Genomic DNA, 17,879 nt, shown 5'->3' on the forward strand with positions numbered 1-17,879 from the left:
GAGCGTTTCCTGCGGTCGGTGCGATCGTTTTTTGCCGAATTATCCGCCCCGCAAGTCCACAACTCAATTCACCGATTTAACCCCCCTTCCATCCAGACATAATCCTACTGCCAGTGCCAACAGCTTACCGCAGAGGCACTCACGTCCTTTAGAAAAAATATTTCACCTATTTGTAATATCTACTGACCCATTATGCAAGAATCTCCTGAAAGCGATCATCTGAGATGGATGAGGGAAAATAACTGCAGACGTTTAAAATATTAAGGATAACATTAAAACACCAAAACGCTTCCAGGGTGCCGGTTAGGTTCCCGACTCTCCAAATGTTTGGCCGCGTGAGCTGCGTTCCGAGCAAACCGAGCCAGCGGCAGATGCGAGAATCTCTGCCTGCATTATAAAACCCGAGAAATGTTTAAACGCATTTAAGGGAAACGGATATGAATGCCTTAACAGCCACCGGCTAATGCCAAAAGTAGTCTTTAGCCTTTTTAGCACAAACACGGGGTTTTGTCGACAAAATTCGCTTCAGTGGACATCCGGGCGGGCCCTCTAGCGGCAGAGGCAGCAGCATCAGACACGAGCCCTCGTCTCCGCCGACGTAAAACCACAACGCGCGGTGCTGTGCAGGCGACGCGAGCGACAGGGTTCAGCGTGACGGCCTTCGCTATCCTTTATTGTCGGGGTTAAGGATGGGTGGTGGGGGCGGGGTTGTTTCACTGAACATATATATGCAAACATATTGCACGCATAGGAATAGAGATGTTTTCCCGGTTGGTTATCTTCTTGTCAGAGTTGCGTTGAGCATGTGCTAAAGGCCCCCCCCCCCCCCCCATTTGTTCCGCTGGCTGGGAAGTGGCATCCGTGCAGCATGGGGGGGGGGAGGGGGGGGTGGGGGGGGACTGGCACCCATGGAGCATTTTTTAATACTTCAGAGAAAAGTTCACTTGGCCCGGAAAAAGATTAAAGCTCCGTTTCACAGCTGCGATTGAGAGATGTGTGTGTGTGTGTTTTTGTGCATATTTTAAGAAGCCGGGAGTGAGGCATTGGGGAAGCGGGTGGATGATCGCAGCGCTTTATGGGAAGAAATGTAAAACATCCATAGCGGTGCAATGCAGATGTTCAGACAACTTGTCACAATAACCCGACGATGGAGACAGCTTGAGGAGAAGCGCAGACGGTGATGTCCCTCCTCGCGAAAACCGTCTTTCTGTGTGTTGTGGCTCTGTCCACGTGTAAAGCATCAACACTGGGGCATGGTGTTGGCCACCCACCCCCTCGTGTGCCATGCTGGTCTTCATAGGTGCTCGCTAGCAGCACTTTTCCCCAACAGTCTGATGAAAGCTATACAAGGGACCTTTTGGCGTATTTTTAAGTCGTCGATTTGAATTCAAGATGCGCGTGTAATATGGCGAATAGCGAGTTTAGAATAAGCATGAGCAGTCCGCTGCTGTCACGGGATATTACCAGTGCCGGATTATCCCAGTAGCAGAATTAGCATATGCTACGGGCCCCGCACTTTCAAGGGCCCCGCGCTAAATGCTTTCAACCTAGCAATTCCGGATCAGTGATTCTGCACTTGCTCTATTACTATAGTACTATACCGCCTTCAACTTTTATGAACGACTGGGTTTTTGAGGTTAGCGATTTGTCGTATTATCTGGGCTGTATAGCAAATGACAAAATACAAGTACTTTACTATGCAAGTAAAAAATGTATGTGTTTGAAAATTTACGTGTTTTTTTTTTAATTTAGGGCCCCTTTATAACATATGCTACAGGCCCCGCACTAGCTTAATCCGTCACGGGATATCACGTGTGAGATGGGGAATGGACAGCGTGTGGCAGGACAAGCATGTGCATAGAGGATCCTGTTTATGCAGATTCACCGTCTGTAGTTTCAACAATGTCTTGAGTATCATCTAGGCCAGTAACTTCACGCAGCCTCTCATGAAAAGCATCTGCAACGTGGTCAGTCTTAGTGTGTACCACGTGTTCTCTTAGTATATGTATTCCCGCTCGCAGCCAACACCAGTGATGGCGAAATTAACCAGTCCTTTGCCTCCCCTAGGTCGACTCAACCTCAAATAACTACCTGGTTCGATGTGTAAATATTTGCCACTCGGGAGACAAAGGCATCCGGGCATAGTGCTGGCCCCCCACCCCCTCGTGTGCGGTGCCAGCCTTCATAGGTGTTCGTCTGTTGTTAAGGCTATACGGGGGGTCTTTGCTTGCTATGTTTGTACATCTATTTGTGTGTATTTGACTATAATGTGTGTGTTTGTGTTTATATGTCTGTTATTATTTACGAATGCAAGTTCATTATTAATTCAAGTGCGTTTCCTAGCCATGTGCAGCAATATCAGCAATCAGTATTATGTCAACATGTTACGGAGCCTCCACTAGGTTGAGGCTGGAGCTTTAAATGAGTAGCTGATGGCAGTACACTGCTGCACGACGAAGGCCCTCGTTCAGCAGCTGACTGCCCAACGTGCTGGGCATGTTCACGTCTCCATCCCATTACCGCTCATCCTCGCAGCAGCGGCTTTTCGCTGGCCATCGAAAAGAGATGTGCTTCTGCGGCCGTCTGGAACGCGCTCTCTCTCTCTTCCGACGTTAGGAAGGCACTGGAGCTATGCACTTTTAAAACTAGATCGATAACTAATTTCTTTAGAACTGCTTTTTGGTGTTTAGTTTGTTGTCCTTCCCCCGCACCTCCCGATAGCGCGGTTTGCTATGTACGGTGCGAAAGAAGTTGAACACGCATACAAACGTACTTCTCTCCATGTTAGTCGCAACGTGGATGGCAGCGGGATCAGTGTGTGTGTGTGCGTGCGCGCGCGGGTATTTGTTTGCTACAAATCTTGGCGCGTGTTGGGGGGGTGGGCATGGCGTTGCGACGCTCTTGAAGCTTGACAGTGCTCCCCGTATTGGTTTAGCACGGAGCGGAGTCAAACGCCGCCAATTATGGCACGCACAACAACGTGCATGCCCGTGTGCGTCTGCTGTAATCGTTTACCATTGCGTGTGAGCTGTGTTTATCCGTGTTGTTGTTTTGCTGGCAGGAGTTTGCAGTGCCGGACATGCAGGCTGAGCGCTGTTCGTGGCAGGGCTCTGTCGGTGTACGCAAGTGTGTGCGTGTGCGCGCGCGTTCACGGGGAGCGGTCGCGCAGTGGTTAGCACGCTACACTTCGAAACCGGCGACCCGAGTTCAAGTCCCACTCACAACCAATGACAGTGGCAAATGTTTGATCTGCTGGAGTGTGTAAATTTCAGCACTGGGCAGACAGAGGCGGCCGTGCGTGGTGTTGACCACCCACCCATCTCCTGTGCTGTGCCGGCCTTCATAGGTGCTCGCTAACAGCACTTGTCCCAACAGTCTGTTACAGGCTACACGGGGGGGCTTTGTCTTTGGGGAGTGCTGTCAGAGTGTCAAACACAATGTGCTACAAACCCAGAGGGCCGAATGCTATTCCCAGTCATGGCTAATATCAGGGGCAAGTGATGTCTGAACTGGTCCTGGGTCTCCCCTAGGTCGACTTAACCTGAAATTAGTACCTGGTGCGGTGTATAAGCATCAGCACTGGGCCAAAACGAGATGGCTTGGTGTGGTGCAAGCCACACCACCTCCCAGTGCACAGTATCAGTCTTAGCAGATGCCAGCCAACAGTTGCACTGTTCTATAGCTCTAAGCAGGGCATCGTCATCTCTGTGTGTATGCACGTGTGTATACAAAGTTTAAACTATCAAGTACGTGTGGTACTGGATGTACCACCCCATTGTGCACCAATGTCAGCCTACTCACTAACGCTATTATGCCCCAACAGTATTATACAAGGCTAAGCGAGGCATCTGGCCTGGAAAAGAGGATTTAATTACTTTATAATGATATATGATTATCTCTGGGAGACATTAGTTTGAGCTGTGCTTTTGCCGAATGTTGTTCTTTAACGGCTTTGAGACATTTCGCATAAAGATGTAGCCTGCTTGGAGGGTCTTGGCCCGTTGCCACAATTGCTCGGGAAATTGTCATAATTAATGCTTTGGGGCATTAACTCGTTAATTTAAGCCCCGTGGGAATAAGTAATGGTTTGACATTACGTCTGGGCACTTTCTATCCTTTTCCTGGAGCCTTCTTACGATGTGCTGTGTCTGTCTCATCGTAGGCTTACAGAGGCAATGGAAACCCTTGAAACGGATATCTTCACATTTTATTCAATCTTGATTTGAAGCTTTCGTGACTGCAGGAATCCATGCTCTGTGGTTATTTCGGTAAAGTCACGTAGATAGAAAATTAATAGGGCACGACGTTTCGGTCGCAACACAAGCAACCGTCATCACGTGTGAAACAAACACAGCAGGAAAACTGCTGACGCCAGCAGTTCACACAATACCAGTGGTTTCCCAATTTTAATGTTTTTACTAAAGGCGTAACTGCCTGGTCAGATTCTCGAACACAGTTGAGCAGTGGAGTGAGCAAGGAGGGATGCCACTTAATAATAATATGGATGTGAGAGCAACCATATCCATGTTATGGAGCGGCACCCATGTCCACACCCTCGGCGTAAAGCTCCACGGGTTAAACGAGACCGTGAGAGCAGAATGTGCAGGATCTGACAGCAGGGCGAGGAAGAGAGTGGTGCTGTCAACAGCTTTGCCCGTAATGGCCGTACAGACCCAGTTACCCTGAACTTGAGTGCCACCACAGCCACCCTGGGGAGGCACCTCTGAATGTGGGGTGCATATGGGGAAACATGCCCACTCCCCCCCCCCACAGGCCTACCCGTCCCCATGGAATGAACCCTGTGCCCCGGGACTTGCTCGCTTGTGTGGTGGTTGGCACCTTGGCTGTGCAAATAGGCAACGCGTCGGCTAGAACAGCGTGCATCTGGGAATTCCCGCGGTAGCGTGGCGGAAATGCGGGGTCAGTTTGGACGTGGGCGCCCATAGAATTGGGAACGAACGCGATAACAAACGACCAAAGCTGTGATGAATAACCACTGGGCGCTTGAGGTTGGACTCCCCGCGAGGGCCTTGTCCAACCTGGAAACCCCCCTTGCGAACAGGAGACGGGCAAAAACAGCCACTAAACGCATAATAAACTGTTTATGCACGCGGGACGAAACACGAACCCGCACACGTGCCACTCACCTGCATGTACGCGGCTTGTGGCACCAGTCTGCGTGTGCGCACGCGTGCGTGCGTGTTTGAAAATAATGTTAGAGCTTGGCGAGCGGTGATGCGAAGGGTGGACGGTATTCCCGCTTCCGGCCAACATCAGCGGCGAATGACTGAGAACTTTGTCAGGGCCTCGCCGAAGTCAAATTTGCCGTAAACGAGTAGCTGCTACGGTGTGTGTACATCAGCACCGGGGCAAGACAAAAGATGGTCATGGCTTAGTGCTGGCCACACGTGCCTCTTCGACCTGCGTACCATGGCAGCCTTAATAGGTACTCGCCAAGGGCACTTGACCCCCAACGATCTACGACTCGACGTGGGATCTGCATTTGAACAAACGCCGTGGTGGCGAGATGTTAACTACCTCACCTGGTATACAGGAGATCGTGGGTTCGATACCAACCCTGAAGCCTGTGTATTTGGAGTTTGTATGTCTCTCTCCACGTGGTCTTTCTCCACATAAAAAAAACACGCGTTTAGAGTATTTGGCGACTATACTTTTTTACATGATAAGCCATTTCATTTGTGGCCAGGTCACTTCTGAAATCGAGCTATATAGCTCAGTGGGCCTTACCTGGTAAAATATAAATAGTTTAGTGTAATGTAGCGTTATGCACCAGCGGAGGTTTTAGTCAATTGTGCATTGATGATGTAATCTGTTGTAAATGCAACTGGGCTCTCTGACCAGGCCGTTACGAGAGAAATCACTTCTCGCTGCCAGAATAACAAATCCTGTTCATATTTGTTTTATGTTTTACTTGTACGTGCGGTCACGGCATCAGCAGTGACTAACTCCAAAGTGCACGATATATATACACACCCACACACACACACTTTACAAACGTAGCCAGTACGTGTGTGTGTGTGTGTTTGATGATTGCGCACATCGGATTGTTGAATGAAAGGATAATTCACGTGGCTTTAATTCCAACGACTACGCAGTGTTTACGGCATCGCCAGGGCATAACCGATTGTGTTTAGCCATGGGCATGGAGGGAGGGGGGGTGAGGTTGTTTAGAGTTGGAAGGGTAGGCGGGGTTTTTGGGGGGAGGGTGTGTAGGGGGGAAATTGGGAGGGGAGACCCCCCTTTCTGCCCGCCTGCCCCCCAAACTCCGGATGTAACGAGCAGCTCCGCGTACAACCCCACCCCCCCCGTTGAGCTGGTGGCAGGCACACGCCACCACCGAAGCAGCTTTTCGGCGACCGATGCATTATTTCGCGAGAGGCGAGGACGGCCCTTCTTCTCCCCCTGGTTCTCTGCCTCACTCCGAACCTCCGCTGGCTCTGCTGCTCCACCTGTCGCTCATTTGTTTCCCTTTCCGATCACCTGTCACTTTCGCCCGATTGTCTATGCTCAAGCTAATGTCCCCCCCCGCCCCCCCCGTAATTGTTTGCAGTTGCTCTGTTGAAGCGTCTGTCGTGTTTTTCGCTGCTCCCCGTTTCCCGTTATAATTCTCGCGTGTGTTTGTGTTTTCTCTCTTTCTCTCTCTTTGTCGTTTGTTTTAGGGCCCAATTGGACTGGATGGAAAGCACGTACGTCAAATATCTCGGCTGCACAGAAGCATAATTGTTTTAACTTTCGATTGTTAATGTAATGGGCGTGCATGTTTAGGTCTGGCTTTTGTACAACGGAATTATATCCACGGTATTTATACTAGGATTGTTTTAGAGTTCGTGATGGCGCTGTGTGTTTAGTGGACTCGGCCAGGATAACCCCGGCGACTTAAGTTCGATTCACAGCCACGGCTAACATCAGTCGCGAGTGATATCTCGCTCCACCCAATCCCAAACTGCCAACTCCCCCACCCTCTTCACCAGTCCGTACTGACCCGCATGGTGAAGTATGGTCAAACTGACCGCCAAGACACGGGGGAGACATCCACCCACCAGTGGATTCATGCAGGGCAGTTGTAGATTTATTATGAAAAGTATTCAAACTATGAATACTCGATAAAATATGCAGCGTTCTCAAACAAATGTTGCCGTACTTAGACTATTTTAAACTGTTTTTTTTTTACTAAAACTCACAAAAAATGTTTTAGTACGTATAAGCAAAGAAGAGGAATTTACATTTATTAAGCACTTGCATGCAACTGCATCTCAATGGATTCATTTACAGCTCTGTTATAAATATTCCAATGCCTCGAGTGATTATTCATAGCCCCTTCCCCGCTGTTTATGTTCGCAGGGTCAGCCGGGTACCAAAGGAGAGCTTGTGAGTTGTCTTTTAGTCATCTCGGTCGCTACCGCCACCATCACCACCACCGCCACCACCATCGCCACCACCGCTGCCACCACCACCGTCACCGCCACCACCACCGTCACCGCCACCACCGTCACCACCGCCACCAACGCCGTCACCATCACCGCCACCACCGTCACCGCCACCACCGCCACCGTCACCACCACCAACCGCCACCAACCACCACCGCCACCACCGGTTTCCCCCACACTCTCACATGGTCCACTGTTTTGAAGCAAGAGTAATAGTGACTGTGTCCACCGCACAGATGGCTCGGAGAAGTCGGACTCTAACAAAGCGACAAGAAGCGACGCCTTTGAATGCGCGTGCACGGAAAAGCAAGTTGACAGTTTGGAATAGAACGTTGCGGGGAAACGTCGACGAAGTCAGAAAGATGAGGTTACAATCTGAGAGACACGTGTGAGGATCGGAGGAGGATAGGATTAAGCAACTTGGAGGCTGGGAATAGAACGTGGTGGGAAAGCATTGCAGGGGTCGTGATGGGAGGGACACGTGTGCAGAATAGAGGAGGGCAGGTTACCAATGTGAGCATTGGATTGGCACCCTGTGATTGGGGACCAAGGGAAAAATCTAATGCCAGATGGCAGTGTTGATGATGATGATGAGACTGTAAGTGTGTTTACTGCACAACAGTTATGGAATCCATTAGCAATGGATGGCCACATAGGGTGCGAAAGAAGTTCAACATACATATGTTGGCCGTGATGACCTCTTCACCTCGACCTTGATGTGGCCCATGCATCTCTCAGTTTGGCGCCAATGTCACCCATGTTCGCCGTGCACTCATTACACAGCCCCGAGGCTGTGTTGAGGCGGCCAATGGGAGAACACGTGACGGATCGAGCTCAAATTGGCAAACTCGCGGAAACGACTTCGATAGAAACCAACTTCAAACGCTGCCTCACCGAGTGACGCGCCGCAGCCAACCTTTTGCCGTAACCACTTTGCGGCAGGCTAATAACAGTGCCGTATACAATAACACGATAGTAACGATGGTCAATGACAAACCCCCCACCACACGCGTAGCACGCTATCCCTCTGGGTCTCAAATAGCTGTTTTTCCGCAAGAGACGTATGCAACAACAAAAAACAAGTTCAACATCTTCCTGCAATACATAAGCAAGTAAAAAACAAATCGTGGCGGCCCAGGCGTTGATTGTCGGAGCGGTGACGATGATTAGAGTCGCGCTGCTCGGTTCCGTGAGCCGTGACAGAGGCGCTGATGCTCTTAGCCGCTTTGGGTTTCCGATCGCGCCGGTGACGGATGCTCGGCAAGCGGCCACCATGGGTGGCACGGAGAGACGATGGCGCTCAGAACTCGCCAGCCAAATCTGGGCGCGCGGCTCAACCGTGTCGTCTCATCCCTGGCTCAGTCTTGGCTCAGTCGTGGGGCGTCCATCGCTGTGCGGTTTCAGGTGCCCTTCTGGACACGGCCTTGCCCTGCGTCGTACAGAAGAGAGAGTGTCTATGTTCATTGGTGACTGTATACGTTGGCATTTTGCAGTAATGATCTGCTTCGTGTATTGGGTGAAACGGTGGCGCAGTGCTTATTGGCGCATTGGGCTACAAACCTGAAAACCTGAGTTCGACTCCCAGCCACGGCTAATGACGGTGGCCAGTGATATTCAACCCGTTATTGTACCCCATGGCTGACAGAGTGTTGTAAGGCCTTCATCCAGCAGTGGATTGTTAAATCCCTGAATATCTGCATGCAGCTGGGTGGCTGTGTTGTTTATTCTTGGATTTTTTTTTCACTGCATTGCGATTCAAATCGATAATTAATCATTTACAGGCATGAAACAAGTCCCGCTGCTGGGTGAAGTCTTCTCCAAGCTGTATCAGTAATGGGGGGGGGGCGGGTTGTATGACCATACTTCACCACACTGATAAGTGCGGGTTGGTCAACAACACTGCTAATCGCAACTCCAAATAGCACGGTTGGCTACGTACGGTGCAAAAGAAGTTCAACATACATACAGCAAGCCATTTCAAATGTCATTGGGCAAAATGCCATCGGGCAAACATCACCAATGTAAGATCTGAGTATCAGAGCGTTGGGTCAGGGTTAGGGAGTCGGAGGGTCGGCCAATTATCGTTTTGCAAGAAAACGCGAGATCCGGGCTCGAGCCATGCCCCCTGTACCAGCGGAGCCCTTTTGGGGCCCGACTCGTGCCCTCCCGCACGAACAGCAGCCCTTGAAGTTGGCCCAAGAAAGGCGCTGAAATGGTTGGGCGGGGGGGGGTAAAGAAAGAATTATCAAGGGGGACGAAAAGCAATTAATGTTGTTGTTTTTTCGAAAAAAACAAGAACCCACATCAAATGTTGGCTTTAGAGTTGACCTCGTGACCCCTATACAGCACAGCTCTGCCAGAGCCATTCGTTGAAATTCCCGCAACTCTGTGTCACTGTATTGTTATCGTTAGGCAGCTAGTAAACAGTCGTAATGGGCAGGGCAAACAAATACGGAGTGGTCCAGTGAGCAAATACAATACGGGCTTGATGAAGAGCTTGATGAAAAGAATTGCAGAGCAAATTAAGTGCCTGCCGCATTCCTGCAACACGGATTAAGGAACATGTTGGAACATCACACGGCTTGCATCCAAAACAATGTTGCATTAATGAAAGACTGCAATCATCATCATCGTCATCATCGTCCAGATTGCTCGGAGGTCTGAGTGGTTGTGACATCTTGCACAAGAAGCCTCCATCTCTCATGATCTCGTGCCAGCCTTGACGCATTCACCGCAGTCATTCCAAGCATCGCTCTCGCACCATCTACCCAACACATCTTCTGCCTCTTTTCTCCACGTCTTCTTTAAATCATCCCCTCCCTTCCCTCGATCACCTCAATTTTGTAGACCATTATTTGCTCCGTGACCCAAGCATTTTTTCTCAGTCTGCGACACCCAGGGCATTGGTCTTCTACTAGAAGTCCAGCTGACTTCAAGTCGTCTTTTATTGCACCACACCGCTCAAAACTTTCAAACCTTTTACGGTCACGTTTGTTAAACACCCAACATAGGAAACGCGTTCGGAAACACCAGCGATCGCATCATTTTCAACGTTGTCGCCCGTAGAATAGATTTCTCTTTACAAATGGGTGTCAGCGCAATCGCCGCCCCCCCCCCCCCGCCCGTAGCCATTCCACTCCATCTCCTAGCAGACGACCACAGGGGGCGTAACCCCGAGGTTCTGGCTAAAATCCACCGCGGGTCAATCAAATCTGCTCTGGCCAAAATATCCGCTTGCTCGTCAGTTCTCGAAATCCCCTCTTCCCCCAACACAAACGAGACCGAGCATCGTCGCCTAACTTGTGCGTTTCAGCAAAAAACTTTCCAGCAAAAATATAATTTAAGGAAAATAAATATATTTTTTAAAATGCAACATTCTAAGGAGAACGGGTCATCATTTCCATGCAGCGCACGCGTGGAACGAGCAGCACTTGCAAAACGCACACGGAATGGCCGGGCCTCTCTCGCGATGGCGCCATCAGCGCTAGCGAGGAATATTTATCGGGCGATTGCAAGCCGGAATGGAGCCGAGTCTGGCCAAAATGAAGCCCACGTCTGGCTGGACGTCAGTCTGGCCCCACCGGCCCACTGGGAGGGGGGGGGGGGAGAGACGCAGGGGGAGCCCGCCGGTGTCGGAGGTCTGGCCGCTGCCCTGGGGCTCAACAGCCCTCGCCGGCACGGAGCGCTGGGCCCCGTGGGACTCCAGCCGCCTGGGGGTCCGCTCGACCCCCTCGAGCCTGTTTCGTATCTTTACGGGAAATTCGAGCTCAAAAAAACTTAACGCATACGTGCGCAAAAACGCACGCAGCTTTGATGTTGCGCTGGAAGCCGTGCGGTTTTGTTTAAATTTGTCAAATTGAATGCGATCGCATTTACTTACGGCTAAAATTGTCCGAAGATGTTGAGCGTGGAGAGCGTGTGGTGACCGGCTCTAAATGCCGGCCCATATTTTGCCGGAACGAAAAGCAGGATTTTTGCAGCCAGCCCTCTAGGTGAAAGCAAATCAAGGGCGACGTGAAGGTTCGTGTTTTAGCACCGATTGCGACACTAAACGATGGCATTTCTCGTCCCTTGGCGGTCGAGGAAAGGGTCTACTGGCCGCATACACGGCGGGGCTGCGATCGCGAGGTTGGGGGTGTCTGTTTGTGCAACTACGGTCAAGTGAAAAGCAAAGTGTTCGCTTGACCGCTTGTTTTAATTTTCTTTTCAGGGGCCTGCTGGTCCAAAAGGAGATAAGGTACGAACTACTCCAGGGCTCCTCCAATTCCCCGCGCCCTCCCCCCCGTGCACGCATGAGTGCACATGGAAACACGTGCATTTCTGGTCACCCTTGGCACAATTTTAATTCCGTCAAATAAAACAAATGTATCTGTTAATTTCTAAAAACGTTTTTCTGAAGGGGTAGCTGTTGGGGTATAAAGTTTGCCGTTGATCCGTCTGGCCTGATGTTTTCATCTTTACCGCCGTATAAGCCAGACACCGGGGGCGCTCTGCGCCAAATTGATTCACGTGTGAACTCCACATCGGCAGGCTCTAAGCCGGCGCACATCCGTCACGTCAGATTCACACGATCTCGCGGGTGCCCTCAAAGGAAAGAAATACAATACCGATCCCCCATGAGCTGCAAGTGCACGCTAACGCAACATAATTTCTATTAAAAAAAAAACAATCTCTCCCGAAAATAGACTTGCCTTGCTTGATTGGTTGGGCAGTGATCCAGGGATGCGTAACCCCGGTGTCATCAGCACCTTCAGATCAAAAAACAACCGATGCAGACATGCAGCGTAGATTGTATCCGTGCCAATAAATCCAAATGCATTTTCCTGCACACACTGATTAATGACCCCTCATGAATCATCGCCCATCACGAAATCACCAGGGACGCACCAACATCTCGTCAGATCTTGGAAGCTAAGCATGGTTTAGCCTGGATAGTGCTTAGATGGGTAACTATCATGGACAAACGTTGTTTTTAGACGGCTACAGGGCCACATTGTGTGCAGCAGAGGGGCAGTGCAGCAAACTACAATGTTGTTACTGTACTCGTACGCTCCCACGTGCATGTTCCCCCCACCTTCACCAACCCGCATCGTGACCAGCGTGTGAAGTTCGGTCAAAAGACCTCCACGGCCAACAATGCCATGGCAGAGTTCTCATCCAGCAGTCGACTGACTCGAAGGGGGGTGACGCTCAAATTCAAAGTTGCTATTTTCGAGATCACGGCCTCCTGGTGGTATTCGTTTGCCGTTAAAACGAAACCACTGGTCAACGGAGTCGATAAATGCGGTGCAATCTATAGGTATAGGCATGGTAATAAGCCGGCTACCGGCAACCAAAATGACAAGAAGAGCAATTTTTTTTCCAAGTCGGTAAAAAGAAAATCTATATTTCAAAAGCCGCAATGCACGTGAATACGAGACGCGGTCCTTAATTAATAATGTCACAAAGGTCACAAAGGAGAGGCCTTAAAGAGCCGCAAGCTGTCGACCCCTGTGGTATAAGCGCATATGCTGAGAAGTAAGGGAATTGTGTTCTGAGCAACTTGTAAATGTGAGACAGAGTAGTAGGCTGGCAGATGCAGCTGTTGACTTTAACACCAAAAGTAACAACTTGAGAGGTGTGGGGCCCAGAAAGCTGAAAGGCATATTGCGTGACACCCCACTGTACATGAATACAGATGTACAGTACAATGAATCATTGCGGTAGTGCGTCGCTTTTCGGACGTAGCGAATCACTTTTAAGTTGAGATATGTCGCATGGGACAGATTCCATCCAATCACGGTCACGGTCATGATGATGCGACTGCGAAAAACTTCACGCCTGAATCGCAACACACTCGACGAGCAAAGCTTGATTAAGATCAACAAATCAGGTTTTTTTTTGCTAACGATGGAAAGTTACCGATTTTCAAACAAAAAAGGGGCAATTTTAATTTCGAACAAACCGAGATATTTCTCCCCTTTTTGATGTCCATTTTACCTCTCCGCCCGTCGCGTTTTCCACCACTTCACACAATGATCTCCTTCTTTTGCAGGGCGACCAGGGTGACATGGGCGCGAGGGTAAGGTGGAATCGAGGCACCGGCCCGCAGCTGTTTTAATTACGCATGGCTTTTTGAGCCTCGAGATACTAACATTAAAATAACAGCCGTGTGGGTTTTTTTCTATTTCAACTTGCCTCCTTTCGGCTCTGGTGGGGTGAGCAGAGAGAGGGTTGGGGGGGGGGGTGGAGCGGAGAGCTTGGCTCCACTGCACTTGCTATTTTGTTTGATTTCGTGCAGCCCAGAAGTGGCAGCGAGAATTCCGATCCGTCACTTAATTCGCTGCTGACATAATCTGCAAAAGAGGAATGCGGCAGAAGCCAGCAGAGCGCCCAGAACAAACAGAAGCGGGCGTCAATTACGCCGCGCGCATGTGGATCTTGTCTGCGGCTCGCGGAGGATTTTATATTTTTCTTTTCTCCAAATTTGCTGCCAAATTTCCCCAAAACAAAGAGAGAAGAGGTGCAGCCCGCGGGTTGCCGTGGTGAGGCCCCGGAGAGTCCCACCCCCCCCCCCCCCCCCTGATCGGTGGCAGTTTGTCTGGTGGCCGGGCCCTGGCAACCGCTCGTCCGTGTGGCTGTTTGCGGTCGAGTCAGACGCGCACAGGCGTCGTGGGGAGTTGGGTTTAGCAGCATCTGCGCTCTTCCACCGCGGTTGTACCCGAGCTGAAATGCCGCCGTCGCTTACACAATTCGTCTCACTATTTACCATCCCTGAAGCTACGCAAAAGTTTCACGTGCGCAATAATGGCCTCGTTATGAACAAAAATGCTGTTACCGTAATTTAAATAGTTTGCAGCGCGGTGGTTGATGCTAAATGAAAAGGAGCCTTATTAGAGATTAAAGCTTCCCAGAAGGCCAGACAGCGAGGGACATCCATTTACCGTTAAACCGTCTGGCTCGCTGTCCCAAATAGGTTCGCTTCATGGCCCCGGGTTAAGCCAAATGCCTAGGCTAGACAAACAGATGAGGTTTCTGTTTAAAATCTCTAAGTAGCATCGGAAAACTGCCCTTTGCTGCCATTGCCGGCCCAAAATCTGTAACGCGAGCGTGGCTTAAATGAGGGCGGCCCTTTAAATGAAGGCTGGGCCAGTGCAGAGGTGAAGGGATTGTGATCGTGTGTCGACCCTCCTCAAATCCGATCACCTCTCGCCCAACTTAAGAACCCTCAAGCCCCTTTCGGCCTCAGCCCCTCAGATCTTGACGGCTGCCAGAACACTGATGACAGGCTTTGCTAGCATTTATTTTGGAGAAGAAGAAGAAAAAAAAACCTTCTTGGCAAAAATAAAATTCAAAGCGACTTTGCAAAACAATTCCACCTACGACTAGTGGGGCAGCATTTGACTTTGAGCGAGGCTTTGATCAGAGTGACCGGTGCAGTAGGCCGTGTTGGATTTAATCGTTCCTGAGCGAACCTCGCCCGTGCCACCCACGACAAGCGATCGAGACGATAGCACTGCCTCTAGCGCCCAGGGGAGGTCTGTGGGCACGGTACATAGGCTGTGCAAGGGCATGGGGCCGAGGCAATGCATGGTACAGGGCCCAGGCAGTCGCAGGGTACAGGGCCCAGACGGCCAGAGCCACAGGGATCCTGTTCACTTGAGGCCTATGAGAAACTGACTTCGGCCCAAACTGCAGCTGCTCTTGATGTTCTTGAATAATTTCTGGCCGAACAAAAAAAAATGCCAAACCACATTCCGTCAATTGATAAAGGAGTAAATGGAGCCATGGCTTTAAAAATGAAACCAGTTTTTTTTCTCAGAAAATACTTTGTTGCCCTAGACCTAACATATTGCTTCGCGATTGAATTACGTAATGATGAGTTGTGTCTGAGCTTGCATAACTTTCGTTTCTTCTTAACAATTAGCGAACAGTTGCTTTGTTTTCTAACGTGATAAATAGGGACCTGGATTTTAAGTGATGAATCAATGTCCAATGTAAGCAACAACAAAAAAGGCAAACGCATAACGAAAACATCACAGAAAATCCGAGGGCCCCAGTGATGAATAACCAAAGCCCGTGTGATGATGTGTGTTTGCATGCCTCACCCATGTTTTGCTGTGCGTTGTGATGTGTTTTTCCCCCCCAACCCCACAATCCCCTCTCCTGCTCATGGCTTTGTCGCGTCACGCGACAGGGCTTACCGGGGTTACCGCCCACACACAGCCATCTTCTGCACAGTAACCAGATCCACATGAAGGTCCGTGTTCTGGGGGGGTGGGGGGGTTTGGTCGTGGGATGGTTTAAGTGCCAAATTCTGCGCCGTCACAGGCTGTGGCCGTGGCCACACAGCGTGCACACCTTTGGCTTGGGCCACCGCTCCACGCAAGCACAGGTCATGGCACCGCGGCTGGGCCAAGAGCCACTCGCAGAACCTTTGAGTGATATTTTTCGCCAATAAAATTTGGCTACTTGGTTCGTTCAGAAACACTGAATTTGCTGGCGGGATTGAGCAATGGGTTATTTTTTTCTCTTTTCTGCCGATGGACTCTCTCTCACTCCGATTGGCCACTTTGGAAAATTTATTGTTTTCAAATTTAGCCGTCTGAGACTCTTTTGGGCTGCTTGTGGCACCGCTTGTGGCACCACTTGTGCGCCATAATTCTGTCTGCCCGTTTAGTGCGGTAGCTGTGAGGCAATAGCTTCTGTTAATAAAATGCAATTATGCAATTTCGATTTGTAAGGCAATCAAATATGACCCAGTTTTTCATTGGTAATGTATTTTCTAAGCCAAAACGATCATCATAAATTGTACCATAGAATTTAGAAACTATTTTCTCCATTCTTGCATGCAACAAATTTGGGCCCCCAAAAAAACGCATTTACTTATTTTACAAATTGACGAATCGAAGAATACAAAATCCACCTCCGTTCTACCACCCACCCACATCGCGGTGGCCGGGCGGCAGACAAAATTTGCGCGTTTGGCGAAAGCCCAGTGACCTGTGTTTAAGTGGTCGTTGGAATCCAGCCATTTCTGTCTGGACCCTGTCAGCGCAGGGGGTCGGCCTCGGTGGCCCCTCTCGCCCCCCCCCCCCCCCTGTTCCATCTCGGGTTCCATCCGAGACGCGCACAATGGGAGTTTGCCAAGAAAACTGATGACCTCGGCCAGGCTGCCACGGACAGAGCTCTGCCTCGTTTTAACCAGGGGGTTTCACTGGCCCAGCTTGTCTCGGGCGAAGGTTGGATTCCCCCAGCCAAGCCTACGGCAGACGATAAGGAGATCCGTTGACGTTGGGCAGGAGACCAAATGAAGTGGGCGATGGTCAAGATTTTGGCGAAGAGGCCGTGTCGTTTGGACCAGGAGGCTGGCTCCTTAGAATGAGGCCTGCGTGTTTGCTCGCTGCAAACATCGAGCACATTGCTTGCAAACTAAAGAGGCAGTCCCCTATCACAACGACGCAAACCACAGTTGGAATTGTACATTTATTATTCTCGGGAATTGTAACTTTTTTTGCCCACTCCCTTGCATTCTCAGCGATCTCGGCTCGTTCCACCACCAGACATACGGAGGTCTTGCCAGACAGCCCGTCTGACTGGCTGCATTTTGCAAGCAGCGAGGCGTTAATTAGAGGAATAATTGGTGGGACAGGGGTACATGGAATACATCACTGCGCTTGTCTTTCGCTCGGAGGCGAGCGTGATTTTTAAATCTGGCCGCGGACATGAAGAATTATGAGAGCTTTGAACATGCGGTTACTAAACTGCGCCTATTTTTTCATGTTCATCCAGTCTCCTTGTCTTTTCTACTTTAAAGTTGAGGTGATCAGCCTCTTGGCCAAATCTGATTGTGCGCTCAAACAGCCCGGGAGTCGGAATCCACAGGTAATCTGGGCAGCCAATCAAAACACAGGTAATCTGGGCAGCCAATCAAAACACCGACAAATACAGGCGCCCGGAAATTAAAGAGGAAGCTGGAGACCAGATTGATGTGTGGAGTAGGAAAAGTTTTGCTTTCTCCTCCTCCTGCTCACGCTTCTTCGTCTCATTCTCCGTCTCCCCATGGCGGAGGCGCGTGAATAACGCGCGCGCCTGCCAAAAACACGTGCCAGCGAAGGAGGGGGGGGGGGTGAGAAAATATGAAACGAACATAATTCTGTAAAAGTGGGAGCTGCTTCCCCCCCCCCCCAACGCCTCTCTCAACACTGAGGGGATATCAATCACGGCACATTACCGTCTAATTTATGTTCCCTGAAGATTTGTCTAAGGTGCCGACGGTAATCATACGCACCTGTGAGGGTAGCGCTGCATGTGGGACAGGTAACGGTAATTCCGGCACTGAGAGGCGGGTTTGTTGTTTCGCACCTGGATTCCGATTTCTAGACGATTGTGACGTTTATCAAGTACAGGCTTTTCATCTCTCTCTTTACGGCTGTCTTTTTTTTCCCTCCC

The 17,879-nt window shown here is 50.2% G+C and overlaps 1 protein-coding gene across 1 annotated transcript in view; it reads left to right on the forward strand.

The window, feature by feature from the left end:
- Positions 1-17,879, forward strand: part of LOC144934222 (uncharacterized) — a 115,984-nt gene that overhangs the window by 23,687 nt on the left and 74,418 nt on the right. Inside the window, exons 2-6 of the mRNA XM_078859829.1 lie at positions 6,681-6,707; positions 7,363-7,389; positions 11,659-11,685; positions 13,483-13,509; positions 15,625-15,687. Of these exons, the coding sequence (XP_078715955.1) occupies positions 13,498-13,509; positions 15,625-15,687 (75 nt within the window). The 5' untranslated portion in view covers positions 6,681-6,707; positions 7,363-7,389; positions 11,659-11,685; positions 13,483-13,497. The remainder of the gene's footprint in view (positions 1-6,680; positions 6,708-7,362; positions 7,390-11,658; positions 11,686-13,482; positions 13,510-15,624; positions 15,688-17,879) is intronic.

The sequence above is a fragment of the Lampetra fluviatilis genome, chromosome 9 (assembly GCF_964198595.1).
Source record: "Lampetra fluviatilis chromosome 9, kcLamFluv1.1, whole genome shotgun sequence".
NCBI classification, from domain to species: domain Eukaryota; kingdom Metazoa; phylum Chordata; class Hyperoartia; order Petromyzontiformes; family Petromyzontidae; genus Lampetra; species Lampetra fluviatilis.